The sequence below is a fragment of the Falco rusticolus genome, chromosome 6 (genome assembly GCF_015220075.1).
Source record: "Falco rusticolus isolate bFalRus1 chromosome 6, bFalRus1.pri, whole genome shotgun sequence".
Classification (NCBI taxonomy): domain Eukaryota; kingdom Metazoa; phylum Chordata; class Aves; order Falconiformes; family Falconidae; genus Falco; species Falco rusticolus.
Genome location: NC_051192.1, coordinates 62,721,145 through 62,737,241, shown reverse-complemented (window position 1 = coordinate 62,737,241; position 16,097 = coordinate 62,721,145). Strand labels below are relative to the sequence as shown.

The 16,097-nt window shown below is 47.0% G+C and overlaps 1 protein-coding gene across 1 annotated transcript in view; it reads left to right on the top strand.

The window, feature by feature from the left end:
- Nucleotides 1-240: 240 nt before the first annotated feature.
- Nucleotides 241-16,097, top strand: part of GRHL1 (grainyhead like transcription factor 1) — a 39,669-nt gene continuing 23,812 nt past the window's right edge. Inside the window, 8 exon segments of the mRNA XM_037392797.1 lie at nt 241-420; nt 3,444-3,514; nt 5,082-5,472; nt 6,282-6,358; nt 7,183-7,339; nt 7,854-7,887; nt 7,890-7,964; nt 8,950-9,044. Of these exon segments, the coding sequence (XP_037248694.1) occupies nt 355-420; nt 3,444-3,514; nt 5,082-5,472; nt 6,282-6,358; nt 7,183-7,339; nt 7,854-7,887; nt 7,890-7,964; nt 8,950-9,044 (966 nt within the window). The 5' untranslated portion in view covers nt 241-354.

Below are 16,097 nucleotides of genomic sequence, written 5' to 3'. Positions count from 1 at the left end.
GGCTGGTGTAATCCAGCTGAGTTTGGTTAAATTAATCCTGATTTACACTGAGCATGAGTGAGATCAGAATTAAGTTTCTGGGCTTTTTGTGTTGACTAATCCTTCCAGCGCACTGAATCAGAATATGAACCCTGTGAAACTGGGGCAGCTAATTTTGAAGAACTTCAGGAATGTTTTTCATGCGTTCTAACAGGTGGCTTTTTTCCCTTTCTTCTTTTTTTTTATGATTCAAGTAAAAGACCCGTGTTGGTTCTTCAGAATGACTCTCTCTACTCTCAGAGACGTCCTTACACCAGTGAAGATGAGGCCTGGAAAACCTTTCTTGAAAATCCCCTTACAGCAGCTACCAAAGCTATGATGAGCATCAATGGTGATGAAGACAGCGCAGCGGCCCTTGGACTGCTCTATGATTACTACAAGGTAGATTGGCGTGGGTATGCTCTGGCAGCCAGCGGAGCTCTTGTTCCACCTGTGGAAAAGGTGTCATTTGCTAGAGGATTTTTACAGAAGCTTTGAGTAGGTCTCAAGGACTTTAAACTATGTAGCTTTTAAATGGAAAAGGTTCCATGTTCCTTTTTCTGAAAATTAGTTTAATTTTAGCTCGGTAAAATAAGATCTCCTGGATCTTAACATAATGGGTCAAAAACTTCAGTAGCACTCTGCCTGTTGACTCCAGGCTCTGCAGGAGGCAATGTATTATAGAAATAGTCGTGAAGAATGAGACTTGGGTGCATGTCACTGGCTGAATGTGTACACACACGGAGAAAGACACTTTGCTGCTTTTGCTCACTTGATCCCTGTTCTGGTGGGACTGTTGGCTTTTGCTGGGGCTTTGATGTGCTACCTTAGTCTCAGCTGATACTAAGCTGTAACTACAGGTTTCTGGTGGTGTGTGTGGTGGAAGCGCCCACCTGAAAGAGTTGCTGTCTGCTTTCTTCTAACCTTCAAGTGAGCTTCAACTGCTGTAATCTGTTAATCCTTTGACAACTGTTGCTGTCTTCCCCAGCGTTCACAGTCTGCTTGGAGACATAAGCCTCCCTAGATGCTCACAGGTGAACTGAACGCAGTCAAACAGATAACCTTCTAGTTTCTGGGGGATACATTTTGCTGAGCTTTCTTTCCTAAATACTAGAAGTCTAAGTCAAGGTAGTTACCTCCAGTCAAAGTTGGGGGACACCAGCAGGTGTTTCTAGGCACGGAGGCATCCTGATTGTATTAGACACCTGCATTATGGTGGCCTGGCTCACCGGGTGGAGATGCCTGCTTTTCTTTGCTCAGCATGCAGGGAAGCCAGGAGGCTGACTCTGCTCGTGTGCCTGACCCTTTGGCTAGTGTCTCTTAACAGTAGTGAGTGCAATTGCCAGCCTCAGTATGTTCTTCAAACATGAGGACAAGTTGCCTTGTGCATACAAAATCCTTGTCTACTCTTTTAAGAGTTGAACATGTCTTACGTATCAAAATATTCTTGTAATGCTTAATATGGAGATTAGCACTCCACACACACACGACAAAATGCCACAGACTCACTGATGTGGATGTTATTCAGTTAGTTGTGTGAGAAAACTGGCTTTCTGCTTTGTGCCCATGCTTGCTATGCTTTTGGGGAAAAAAACCCAAAACACTTTCACCGGAATGATTTTAATCCACAGGATCAATTTTGATTTCTAAACCTGTACATTACAAAGAAAACGTTGATGCTGATCCTTCACGCTTGGCAAAGCAGAAGGGATTTGTTGTACATTAATGTCTAATTTGGGGTTTCCTCTTATGTTTGAGTGTCAGTGGGCGTACAGAAGAATCAGTGGAAGAACACGTATGCCGCAGACTTTGGTGAAGCAAAATGGTTAGATGTTGAAGGATTTATTGAGGGCTGTTATGAAGTAATGCTAAAGGGACGACGTCTAGGCATTTCTAGTACGCCCCCTCTGCAATATTAAAGACAGCCGATGAGATCACCTTCATATTAAAAAAAAAAGGCAAACCAACAAAACCAAGCAACTCAAGTTTTCTTCCATTTGATTAATGGGCTACAGTGATAGCTCAGGTGTGGTTAATGAGGCCTTATGGGGAAACAAACTTTTGATCAAAATCTAGAGTTTAGGAATATTGGGCAAATGTAGCTTGGTAGACCCTGGTTTTTCAATGACCAGTTAGTCGGCCTCCTAGCAGTCTTAAGCTAGAGGTTCTCCAGTTTTTGGTGGTTATTGTGGAAAATCCAACAATTCTGGTGTTATTGGAGATTTCCAGGTTATGTAGAAGAGCCAGGACTTAGGTTTTAACTGGGGGCAGTTTATGGAAGTGTGCTGTTCACACAGGTATGCCATCAGCGTTTGAGTTAGTAGCAAAGTGGTGGTTCCCTGTGTTGCACCCGAGCTGGCAAGCGTGGGCCACATCTGAGCAGGCTTCAGTGAAGGAGGGTGGTGGGAGTTTACAGCTCCTTACACCAGAAGGTGTATGCTTTGCTCATTCAGCACGCATGTTGAGGGTGACAAAACTCCTGGGCACTATGTGTGGGCTTGCAGAGGAGCTTGCGTGGACTTGCTGTGTGCTCGACCTGAGCACCACGGGCTTGTGCCAGCAGTGGCAAGAACTGTTAGGGTGCTCCAGTGAAATGAGCTGCCACAGGTCAAAGAGTTGAGCTTCTTCCGTATGCCTTGGCTTTGCAGTGCAGCCAGGGAAGTGGCACGTATCGGTGTGTGGACAAGGTGGCTTGTGTGACTGACCTTACGGTATGTGGTGTTTTCAGGACAAATCCTGTCCATGGTGTAAAATATGAGGAGTGGTATTGAGCCATCTTAAATACAGAGCACGGGTGGTTGCCTTTTGTTTATAAAAGGTTTAATACAGTTTGGGCCAGTGTGTTGAATGTAGCCGTGCAGAGAGATGAGCTGTAGCATCCCGATACACTTATTGGACCTGGGCCTCCCCAAATCCCCTGATTCTCACAGAGAAAGGAGAACCTTGAGTGGTTTTTGAGGAGGTGACCTAGAGAGCAAGAGTTCTTGAGGGGGGGGCTGTGGAGCAGCATCCTTTCACAAGCCATGAGCACATTTAGCAAGCTGAACTCTGCCAGCCTGCAGAGGAGAAAACCTGCACCACCAGTGCAAACCCTGGGCATCTCCTGCTGGTCCTGTTCACCCTGATGCTGGTGCTCCAGCCAGGGATGGACAGTTTTCTGCACTGGTCTTCCCACTGCGTGGTGCTGGCAGGAGCCAGGGCCAGCACAGTGGGACAAGTCAGCTACACAGGGATCTGCAGGGCCTCACCTGGGGCGAGCCTGGCATCCCAAAGCTGTGTGAACATCAGTCACGCTGCAATGCTAATAATGACTGGTATCAGAAAGCAATGCTTTCTTAATTTGATCAGATAGCTGTGTTTTGAGAAGATAATTTTTTTTTATATGGGAAGAAGAATGCAATTGTAGTGTGTCTTGTATTTCCCAGGTTCCCAGGGAGAGGAGATCTTCAACAGCTAAACCAGAGGTAGAACATCCTGACCAAGACCATAGCAAAAGGTATTAGTTTTCATTATTGCATGCCTGCGTATTGCCACCAAAGCTGCTGAAGGAGAGTAACTTGCTGCGCTGCAGTGTTGTGCTGGAAGAGAGAAATTGTTTGCTTTTACGCTGTGCCCCAAATTACTGTGTGGCCCCAGGAAACAGAACGGGAACTGGGCCATGATGTGGAGAGCTGAGGCACAAACTGCTTCTCATTGCCATCCGTCTGCTTTCCGTGTACTGCTGTCATACAGTCAGCATAGCAAAAACTGCTCTCTTTAACACCAGGCACAGCCTGGTAGCACAAGCACCCCTTCCCAAGGCTGTGGAGGTGGCCAGTGACCCTTTTACTTTTGCACACGGTTACCTCAGTTCCTCACTGCTGATTTTGTTCTCGGGCACCAGTGGCATTGCTGCTTTGTGCGTGGGCTGATAGGGAAGAACTTGAAAGTTCTTGTGATTTAATTTGGTTTTGTATTGTTTGTGGACTTACTTTGTATCCTCTGGAACTCCTTTCTTTCTTCCTCTTTGTCCTCTCTGGCTTGTGCATCCCAAGCAGAAGATGGTATTAATTAGGTAAACATTATGAATGTGAGGTTTATTCAACCCAGGCTTCCACTCCTATCATCTTCTTCCTTTGGACAAACTAGAATGCTTTAAGGATGTGAGGTGAGGTTTTGTGGTCTGGCTGAGCAGATTGAACAACTTGTTGAGAAGAGCAGTCTGGTTAGCAGCCATGTGTTCCTACTGCTCCCCTCGTACCAGTTCTGATCTTTAACTGACCCATAACCTAGCAAGGGGGGAAAAAAAGTGGCTAGTTTTCTCCTAGTGGAACAAGCCGAACTGGCTCACCAAAGAGACGGGGGAAGGAGATGGGGGAGCGTCAGAATTGGTGCAAAGGAGAGGGCAGGACCATGTTGTGGGGAGGGAGAAAGGGAGGGCAGACTGACGCGGTGGCTACTAGCCGTGAAGTCAGCTCAGCCACAGATCTTATTGCTGTCCTGGCAGAAATTAGTGTGGTGGAGTGGGAGGTTATGCAAACTTCTCCTGGGAGTCTTGGTGTGGATTTTCTTGGGGGTTTGTGCACGAAAGAGGGATGTAATTTCCCTATTAGAGCTTCCTGGGTGGTGTGCAGTCCTAGAGCAGAGGAGCAGCAACTGCTCTCAGTCCTGCTCCATCTCCCAAGAGCAGTTTTATGGAGCCTGCGTGTGCTGATGTATGGTGGGAAGGGCCTTGAAGCACTTGGTTTTGGACTGCCCTTTTCCAAGCAGTGAGGATCTGGGCTGTGAACCCTCACCTTTTTGCTCCAGGGTAATTCATCTCCAAGGTGGGGTTGTTAGCAGTGGGTGAGGTTTTGGTTTGTTGTTTGGTTGGGGTTGTGATTTTTTTTTTTTGGGGGGGGGGTGTTTTTGGTGGGGTTTTTTTAATGAGTTTCTCAGCTTTTCAGGTTAGGATTGAGCTGTTCTGCACAAGCAGGAGAGCTGGTATCAGCTGTCCTTGTCCAAAAAGCTGAGTATTTCTAGATCTTGTTTAATGAGAAAATGAGCTGTATAATTTATGCTTTTTTTTCCTTTGGCCTTTAAAGGAACAGCATCCCAAATGTGACAGAACAGTCTCTCATTTCTGCTGGAGAAAACAGAGTCCAGGTTCTGAAAAATGTGCCTTTCAATATTGTCCTTCCACACACGCCCCAAATGGGCATGGACAAGAGAGGGCATCTTACAACCCCTGACACAACAGTCACCGTTTCAATTGCAACCATGCCTACCCACTCCATCAAAACAGAGACACAGCCCCATGGCTTTGCAGTGGGCATCCCACCAAGCGTCTACCACCCGGAGCCCCCCGAGCGGGTGGTGGTCTTCGACAGGAACCTCAATCCTGACCAGTTCAGTTCCAACACCCAACCTCAAAACTCCCAGAGGCGAACGCCAGATTCCACCTTCTCAGAGACTTTCAAGGAGGGTGTGCAAGAGGTACCAAGAGAGGCAGTCGCTGTGTGTGTGTGTGTGTGTGTGTGTCTTGGTCTGCGTGGAGAGATCCAGTTCCATCTTTAGTTGTTCTTATGTGAGCCAGATATCTGCCCAGTGATTTAGGAATAAAAGACTTTTTTTTTGCAAAGGTGCAGAAGTACAACTTGGTAAATAAAACCTTCCCAACATGAAATCATTATCAAAAACGAATGATTAATCTCACTGGTGACAGAGCCTTTGGCTTGCAGAGTGTGGAAGTAGTTATCTCGATCCACAGAACCAGGCCAGGTTTTGCAAGAGTTCAGCACTCCATGGCACTTTTGCAGGTACTGAAGCGAGGTGACTATGTCTGTGAGCTTCCTTACTGCCAGCTTCAAGGAGTGGTGTGTGTCAGTGAAAAATGGTCAGTTTATTTAGGGGCCTTGAGCAAGAGTCAAACCTGGATGAAAATCCGTGTTCTTTTGTTTTATGGTACCAACTGAAAAAAACCAGCATAACTGTGTTTTGATTTTTAAGCCAGACCTCAAGGAACTGTGTAGCTATAACTGTTCTTTGAGATCTGGGAAAACTTGTAAAATGTTGCCCTAAAGCTGGCTCAGAAGCTTGTGAGATGTTGTGCTTAGTTGACACCCAAAAGGTTTGGATTAAAACTCTGCTAAAGTGCCCTGTTTGTACAGACAAAAAAATCAATTGTTATCTGATGATCAATTTGCCTGCCAGAGGTTCTGTGGTAACGAGTATCTGTTTAATCTTGACTTTTCTTGTTGTTGCTGTGTTAATTGTTGTGTTGTTTTGCTTTGTGTCTACCCCAGGTTTTCTTTCCTACTGAACTGAATCTCCGGATGGCCAACATGAATTCAGAAGATTATGTTTTTGACAGCATTTCTGGGTAATGCTTTAAGGCCCCTGTTTGCTCGTATCTTGCCTTTCTCTCACAGTTGTCCGTGAGTGAGCAGTACGTCTCATGCCCTTCTGTGCTGAGTCTCTGTCAGGCACTGCAGGGGCTGTGGATCTCAAAACCGCAACAGTGTCTGCTCATTTGAATTTCACGGTTGAAAATCCTACCTGTATCTTTAAGGAAAAGTGCTTTAAGGGAAATTACCTCCAGGGTTGGAAATACTGCCCAGTTGTAGTCGCTGTCCTTGTGCCAGCTCTCTGTCCCATGGGACGTTGCAGTGTGGTCTGTCAGCTCTGCGGTGGTGTCAGAGCTGGCTTCTAGCTGTGTCCCTCTCCCTGGTCAGCTGGCACTGCTCTCTCCCTGCTGGAGATCTACAGCAGGAATAGGAAGTATGAAACTCATCTGAACTCTTAAGGGAGGGGAATAAACTAGTTGTTTGGTTAGTTGCAGTTGACCAAGAGGAAAGAGGAGAAGACGGTGGCCACTGAATGGCTTATTAGCTTGTGAATTTAATTTAATTACTAATAGATATTCTGTTCCATGAAAGTAGCTTGCTGCTCTTGGTCTGAATAGGGAGCTTCCAGTCTTGCCTGCTGACGTGTCTTGGGATTTAGCTTGCCAAGAAGTTCTCTTAAATGTTCATTCGTGAAGGAAATGGTTCAAAAAGGGGCTCATCCTGTTTTCCAACTTCCTTGCCTGTTGATGGCTTAGTGAGTCAACTAAAGAGTTTGGAATTTCTCCAAATTAAGATGTGGAACATTTAATCGGCTTTCCAGGAAAATGCCTTAGCAATCACTGCCCTCTTCGCTCTGTAGGAATAATTTTGAATACACTCTGGAAGCCTCCAAGTCCCTCCGACAGAAGCCTGGGGACAGCACGATGACTTACCTGAATAAAGGTCAATTCTACCCGATCACGCTGAAAGAAGTCAGCAGCAGTGAAGGAATCCATCACCCCATCAGTAAAGTCCGAGTGAGTGGCAGCTCTTGTGTTTTTTTGGGGAAAGAGGCTGTCTACAGTGGTAGCCTTAAACTCTCCCAAAGTGCAGCAATGTAAACCAGAGCATCAGCACTAAGGCCAGCTTACCTGATGTCTTACGTCAGTGTTCGTTCCTTTGCTGTCCACCTACTTCCAGACCAACCCATCCTGGCTCAGTCTGTTAAGAAGTGGTGTCAGCACTTGTCTAAAGGTGGTGCAATGCCTGGAATGAGATCCTTGAACTCCAGTTAGGAGAGCAGTTCTGCTCATCTCTGTTTATGACCCAGAAAGCGCTGCTTTCCTGTTTGGCAGCCATGTGCCAGGTACACTGCGGTGCGTCAAGTTGGAAAGCCTAAAGCAGAAAACCTGATACCAACAAGATTGTCCAAAACAAATGTACTCTCTGGCCTCCTTCCTCTTTCACGTGTTTGTGGGTTTGGGTTTTATTGGTGGTGGTTTTTTGTTTCTGTTTTTTTTTATTCTTACCCCCCTCCCCTTGTCCTTTCAGAGTGTCATCATGGTTGTATTTGCAGAAGACAAAACAAGGAAGATCAGCTCAGGCACTGGAAATACTGGCACTCAAGACAGCACACAGCCAAACAAAGATGCATTGACATAGGTAAGGAACGTTCACTGCTGATGTCAAACTCCAAACCTAATTCCTTGGCAAGATTTGTTTTTCTGCTACAGCTTTGTTATTTTAAGGAACCTTTGGATGGATCATCTCTGTGCTGTCCGTAGCTTTACTGAAAGCCCAGAAAGAGCTTTTGATTGCTTGGAGCTAATGCTGTAGTTTTTAGGATTCCTTAAGGAGGCTGGTTTTTGGAGGATTTTGGTTCACGAGCAGGCTGAGTTTAGAGTTTTGCATTGGGAGATCTAACACACCCCCTGCCTCCAGACTATGGTTGCTTTGCAATATCTTGGTGCATGTAGCTAAATTGCAGCTTATAAGAGTCTGTGGCTGTCCTAAATATTGTGTTTCTTCAAAGCACAAGATCCTTGTAGAAATACCTCAACGCTAATGATCCTCCTTCCCACAGCTTTGCTCACAACTGGTCTTTGGTACATGTAAAAAAAGAAAACACTGCAAATTTCCACTTGCCTCCAGACAAGGCTGGGGCTGGCTGGCTTCCAGTCTTCTCTGGCTGAAGGCTGGGTTGTACTCCTCGTCCCTTCCTTCTGTGAATAAAAGCAGGGATTAATCACTTGGCACTTAAAGTAGACGCGCATGCAAATCTTTGTTTGTTGTTGAAGGAGTTTTATTGAGAGCTTATGCCCTTGCTGTACAGGGTAGAGTTTCCTGGGCATAGCAGGTTATGGCACAGGACATGCAGTATTTGGGACATCTGCCTTTTTCACGGGAGTTTCTAGTTTGGAATTTCTGCCGAGTCCCATTTCCCTCCTTCCTCCTCTTTGATTCTCATGGAAAAAATGGAAAAAACCCAACATTTCCAGCCTTTTTAATGATCCGTTCTTAAGTACAGTTCAGCTTCCTTTGCTCCTCAGGGGTTGCTGAGGAGTTGCAGTTTCTGCTGCTTTGTGTGATTAAAGACTCCAGATGGTATCGCCTCTTTCTCTCCCTCATGCATCCTTCTCTCTAACAGCGGACTACAAGGAGAGCTTCAACACCATCAGTAACATTGAGGAGATTGCATACAACGCCATATCCTTCACTTGGGACATCAACGAGGAAGCAAAGGTAGGTGACCATGATCACCCTTTTAGTAGATTCGAGGGCTGGGGGAGGGGAAGGGTGTGTGGCCTACCTGGTGATTAGCATGTAACAAGTTTGTTTACGCTCTTAACATTAGGCAAAACCTTCTGGCTATTTCTTAAGAGGGTTTACATGTGCAACTGTGGAGAGCTTTGCAACTGCTTTAAGGTTCTTGGCAGAACTGCCTACCTGACAAACAAGTACTGACAAAAGGAAGCGCTGAGCATTTCCAGGGCAGATGAAGTGGTGCAGGAGGTGTGATGGAGCATAGCTAGGCTTGGCAGTGAGCACAGTCTCCTGGAGGATCCCTGCGGGAGGCTGGGGGGAGGGGGGCAGCTCCTGAGGGCGTTAAGGCTGTGGCAATGGGCTTGCCTTTAGCAGAAGAGGGAGTAGCTGCTGCCTTTGAGCTCCCAAAGCATGCATTGCTGAAACCACAGATCCCAATACCCAGTGACCTATTTCAAGTTAGAGCAGCCTCCTGGTGAACTCTGGTTTGATCTTTTTTCAGAACTTTGGGCACTACGGTAGATGCATAAGTATGGGCAGCTTCCCTAGCTAGTAGCTAACTGCAGCTGTTTGAAGCCACTCCAGCTTTTGAAAAAGGCTTGTGCATCTTCTGGGTGCAAGGACAGCAGGTGGAGTCATCTCTGTTCTGAAGGCATTTCCCATCGGTTTCTTGCTGGAGCCAAAGTACAGGAATTTTCTTTGGAGAGTTTCGTTGCTGCCTGGGTTTTTGTTAAAAATTGGGGAAAACTATGGATGCTGCAGATGGCCATGTTTAGGGAGAGCCTAGCTTAGGGGGACATAGGACCTCGCAGCAAAGGTCTTTCTCTGGAGCTGTACATGCTGCTACGCTCTGCAGGAGGCACAAGGGGTGTTGTCACTGCACAGAGCTCACTGTCACCATGAGCTTTCCTCTTTGCTGCACAAGGGCTGTGGAGAAAAGAGGCACGGAGAGATTATGTGCAGGTTGCTCTTGGGTTTCAGCTCTGTGAGAGGTTTGGGGTGCTTGGCAGGCAGCAGCGAGGAGCCGTGTGTGCTGCTGCTGCTGAAAGTGCTGTCTTGCAGCATGCGTGACATTACTTGCGAGGCTGGTGTTGGGTGCTAGCCTCCCCTGTTCACCAGATTTTGCTTCAGTGGGGTTGAGAGGGATGGCAGCGAGGGCCTTACCTGCTTGGAGGATGCTAAAATGCTGACCTGAGTTTTTTGAAGCATGAAGCACTTTGCTATGTGAGCAAGCAAATGAAGCTTCAGAAGGGCTGCAAAAGGAGGCAGTAAGTGTTCCTGAGATGTTATCCTGCTGCCGTAACCAGCCTGACGTTCAAGGTACCCAGGTAAACGGTGTCTGCAAGGTACTCGAGGGCTTAGGATTTGCACACAGGGATGGACTGTGCAGACAGCAATGATTTCAGGTCCCCAAGGAGTTGGAGGCACTTAGCAGCTCTGCAGCTGCCTGTCCGCTGGCTGAGCCATCCTACAGCAGTGGGGATGGGCCACTAACCCAGGAACAGGGCTTAGACCTGGTGCTGAGAACGCTGTGGCTGCCCCAAGGAAAGCCATTGCTTCCCACCAGTTGACAGAGGCCTGCCCTGTGCAGCAGGTGCTTATGGCCCAAGTACTCCGCAGACCCCTAAATGAGTAGTTTCAACCTATAGTGAAGTTGCCAATAGCAGCTTGCAAAGGTCTAAATACCCTCATGGTGATCCTTCAGCTCAGGGCTGAACTTCCTGGGCTAAGGTGGTATGGAGAGGTATGTGGGAGGCCAAACTAGTTTTGTAGCTAGATGGAAATTTGCTTCCAGATTCACAGTCTCGGTGTGTGAGATCCATACGGTTTGAGTATTGGTTTGTATGAACCTGCAGAGGGGACTGTTGATACCAAGAGTGCAAACGTTGGCTCCTGGGATCAGAGTCATATTCAGACAAAAATACTCTGGACTTCAGCGTTCAAAGAACTGGCATTTTTAGCAAGTGCTCTGTGTGTTTAAGCGTCTAACTTTATTTTACTTTATTTTACTTTTTTTTTTTTTTTCCCCTCTGAGTGGATGTGTTTTGTCAATGATTGGATTTCTCACCAGTAGAGCTGTAGTTCTTTCTCAACTCTTGTGATCTTATCAGTAGATGCCTGAGCCAATTTCAACAATTTTTATTGCATGGTTCATTTACCTTGCATGCTCTCTTTTATTTTCCTTTTCTTCCCCCCTCCCTGCCCCTCAGTCTTGAATTATATGAAGAGAGCAGGGCATAAGAGCACTGAGTCTTCGATGCTGCAGAAAGTCCTCCACAGTAGTAAATATAGTGTCTTCTGTGTAATAATTGCAGCAGTACTGCATAGATGGTAGGTTTTATCAGCCAGCAAGCATTGATTATTAGATTATTAGAAATTTGCTTTCTGAGCCCTGAACCTGAGCCAGGTGATTCTTGTGGGGGTTGCTGCTTCTCCTGTTTCCCTCTTGCTGTTGCTCCCAGTTTGCTGTTGCTCCCAGTTTGCTGTGGGAATGATTTGATCCTGTGCAGCAGTGTGAAGTGGGAGGTGACGAGGCTCTTATGTCTGGAGTTTCTGATGTAATTCCTCATTTAGGCACCCAGGGCTCCGGGGATGTTTCAGATTTAAGATAGAAATAGTATATTATCACAAGAAGTTCCCCCTAGCAGCTCTGGGACCAGGTACTCGCCGTTCTTGTGCTAGCCCTCGTGGGGATGCACAGGAATATCGTACCTCTGCCGCTTTGTCCGTGCAGGAGGTGTTACCTGCCCGAGAGAGTGCTTTGCCAGTCTGCCAGTCCCCTTGGGGCGCTTCGGGGATTTTGTAAAACACAGCTTTCTGGTGAAGAAATGCTGCTTTTGGGCAATACAGGTCCCGTGCTCCTTCTGTAGCAAGGCAAATGTGCGGGTTTTGCAGCTCGGAGTTGGGGAATAGAAGGATGTTTGAGATGCCCTCAGCAACGCGTACTTCCCAGCCGCGTTGTGCCGGGAGAGCCGAGGGCAACGCCGGGCCTTTGGACGCTGGACATAGCAGGCAGGTCTGGCTCTGCACGGACGGGATTGTCGCACAGCTGGCAGCGCTGGCGTGCTGTTTGTGAGCCGGTGTGTGTAGAAACCAGGAGTATTTCACGCGTGACGGATTTCCCGCTCTGGGGCCAGACGGTGTCCGTGGGTTTTGGAGCAAATGCTGTTTCTCTCTGGCAGCTCCTCTCTGCCCTCTTCTGTTGCTTTGGGACATCACAGGAGCTGCTGGCAGTGGCCACCTCGTAGAAGAGTGGTGGGTTAAGGATTTTCTGACCTTTGCAAGAGTGTGTTCAAGGTGGAAAAGAGACCAGGATCCAAAGCCCCCTTGTTCTGAGACAGTGAAGGGAGCTGAGGGTGGGGTGGAAGGCCAGGCTTCGAGAGGGACAGGCGGACTGCCCTGAGATCAGGAGGAGAGGGGGGTCAGGGTTGGAAAGGTGGACAGGAGACACTGTGGAGTGGGGAAGTGGGATTCAGGTGGACTTCCAGGTGTCTGTGTTAGAGGTGAAGTCTGACTCCCACCACCTGACAGACTGGGGGAGGGGAATAATTGGATGGGGACACAATCATGCTTTGTGAGAAGAAAAGGGGAGATGTTGAACTGGGAAGTCAGTTGACGAACTGGTGAGTTGTTGCATAGGATATTTAGGAAAGCCAGTACACTTACTCAGTCTGGAGCCGTCCTGGTTGGGTGGAAGCGTGGTCTGATGAGTCTGACAAAGATGTGTAGCTGATACTTGCTTGCATGCAACAGGTAATGCTGGAGTTACCCTGAGGCTTGTGGAGACTTCAAACAGTTTCCCACCCTGTCCCAAATGTCTGCAGTGTTGGGCAGACAGTCGAGGTGGGGTTCTTCTCCTGCAAAGAAGCCTTTAGATGTCTGAAGGCAAGCTCATCGTCTTTAGCCTCTATGACTTCATTAGGGATGGGGTGTCTAGAGCTGAGATGGAGTTTTCTATGGAGGTTCTGCCCCTTCTTGTTGATTGAGCAGGCTTGGCTATCTTTAAAATCGGGGGATTTTAAAGGTAGGGAAGGTAAGGAAGAGGAGTCCTGTCCCTGCAGCCTTTTTTATGTCTTTGACCTTCATATGTCAATCGGTAGAAGCGTTTATAGGTTCAGGCCGTGAGTTTTTGAAGCTGGGAACCATCTCTCTCCAGGTCTGTACAGTGTACTCATTTCTCCTCCTCTTGGTTGGTACCCGTTAGAGGTCTTCTAATGAAAATTGCCCCTACGTGCATGGTTAAATGCATATTTCTTTCAAATGTTTCCGGCTACTCTTCGTAATGTTGTCCGTTGTCCTGTTACCTCTGTTGTGTTACCCGTTAGGCTGTGAAGCAAATTCTCTATCCCATAACTCTGGCCTGGGGACATGGCCTGCTCTCAGGTCAGTGACAGTTGAACAATCTGGACAGATCAGTTTCCCCAGGGTTAGCTGGCTTTGCTGGATCCTGCCTTGTTGGAATCCTGTCTGAGCTCCTGCCCCGTGGAGCAGGAAAGTTGGGACCTCTTGTCCGAACAGGGCAAGGTGTCGCCTGCACGGTGATCGCAAGAGCCTCCTTGCCCCATTTTTGTAGTCCTAACAGTGCGAGGACCCTGCTGTTGTGCTTGGGGCACCCCTTCCATGCTTGCCCATGGGTCCCTTCTGAAACTGGTGTTGCTTCCAGTGGCTCCCAGAGAAGGGCCCCCGTGGAGGTCTTCTGTCTGGCTTGCTTTAGGCTGGATGGTGGGACTGTAGCCAAAAATGATGTCACTGTACATTAAGGGCTCTATTGTCCTCCCACTCCTTTCCTCAAAAAAAAAAAAAAAAAAAAAAGGCATTGTAAGCCAGATGCTGTGTGTGAAAAGACCCTTTCTACTAAGAAGGGATACGTGATGAGGCTGTAACAGGCATTTTGAGCTGCAGAATATCATGGTAGAGCTTTCTGCTTTCTTTCCACCAAAGGAAAGGTACTGTGGTATCTTTTAAGTGATATCCTGAGTGACAGAGCAACTAAACAACGCTGCTTTCTTTTTTTTTTTTTTTTTTTTTTTGTCCAAGAAATGTGGAAGTGTTCCATATATAGGTAATTTGTGGCTAATTTGGGTTGGCCTTTTGAAATAGCAAATCGGGCAACGAGAGTGGTCTTCTGGCAGATCCTCATGTGTGTTGAATGAAGTTCTTGGCCAGGACTTTCTGTTCAGATGAGCTGTTTTTGGAGAGGGTGGATCTCTTGCTACAACTTGAAATAAGGCTGGGGTGTACACCACTGATTTATTATTTTAAGAGTTTATTCTAGCATAATCCTCACTTGGTGTTCACTGTAGGAAGAATTTCAACTTTTTTGATTGATGAATATTGCATGCATTTATATGGATGCCATTGTAATGAAACAGCAGTCATATGCCTCATTAGAGAAGGTGTTGCCACCTTCAGCAGCATTGAGTAGGTACAGGTTTGGCTAGTTAGAAATGAAACTATGAAATGTGATGAGTCAAACATACTTAAAGAAAAGAGATTGGTTTGAAGCCAAGGCTGCAGACCACAAGTACTTTGAGGTGCAAGTACACACAGCTTTTGGAGCAGTGACATAGGAAAGTCATAGCAAACATTGCTTGCCTGCCTCTTAGTACAGATTTCTCCCTACTCTGTCCTGGGTTTTCTTAAAACCAAGAATGCATTGCCTTTGATTTAAAGTGTTGCGAATTAGAAGCAAGTTTTCAGCTCAAGAGTTTTTCTTCAGAACTTGGTGTGCCAAACTCCACCATCCGTCTGGTCTTCCAACCAACTATGGAGCTTTTCTAAAGCTGAAAGAAAAATCTTCCTGATGGTAGCTTTCCTATAGAGAAAACTAGGAGGTGATCCCTGCCACACCACACGCACCCTGCCCTTTCCTCCATTCCCTTTATATCTGATGGCAACACTTCCTTTTCAGCCATTTTTGTGCCTTTATAGATTTAATTCTTTTAGGTGGTTTTTTTTTTGGGGGGGGTGTTTGTTTTGTGGGTTTGGTTTGTTTGTTTCGGGGGTGGTGGTGGGGGTTTTTTGGTGGGATTTGTTTTGTTTGGTTTTTTTACATATTGCCACTTTCTTGCCAAACTGCTCTTTTTTACTTTCTTTCCGACCAACCTAAAAAAAGCTGACACCTGGCCCTGGGCCTTTATCTTATCAGAGTGTGGGGTGGGAGGTAGCATCAGTAGGACTGGGAACCTCTATAGCCACATTTCCCACGTGTTGTGAGCACAGACATTCCTGTATTTCCTTGCCTCAGAACAGGTTGGAATAACAATTAGTCCTGCTCTTTGTGAGCAGGCATATGTATTTTCCTTTCATTACCATTCATTTTTGTCTTGTTCATGGAATGAACTTGCTAGGAGGCTGTTCTTTTATCTGGGGCTGGGTCGTATTTCCCACTCGGTGTTCCTTGGCGTGGCATGGAACCCTGCGATGTGTTTTGTGTCAGTCACCCGAAGTGGGCTTGGTAAGTTTGAATGCAAACTAACTTCCCTGGGCTGTGAGCAGGATGGTGCTGGGTCTGGCTGAGTGGAGCTGGAACGGATGCGGCTCTGTGGCGCATCTGCCAGACAAGCCTTATTTGGAGCGTCCGATCCCAAAGGCAGGAGGGTGGCTGAGGAGCCCACAGGTGCATGAATTGCCCAATTTTTTAATCTCTCTTTCCTGGCTTGCCTCCTGCTGATGCAAAACCTGCGGTGCATGTGGGAGGTGAAGAAATGAATGTGAGAGCAGTGAGATTAGCCACCTCTCAGGTGATCTGTACCAAAGTGTAGGGGTTTTTTTTTTCTTCTTCTTTTAAAGACAGAACAGTCTTCCCAGCGCTGCTTTCTTAGGATGTGCCTTTGCGGATGTGTACAGACAGACCTGTGCTTGCCCTGCCTGCACTTCAAGCTGCCTGGCTGTGACCCAGAGCCGATCCTGGAAGCCACGTAGCTATGTTAGTGCAACACAGTGCCCAGGCTGATGGCTCTGCCTCTTGCAAGGGCTTGGAGCTGGGCCGGTATAACATATAAAGCTTTTGGGCTGGAGGTGATTTACATC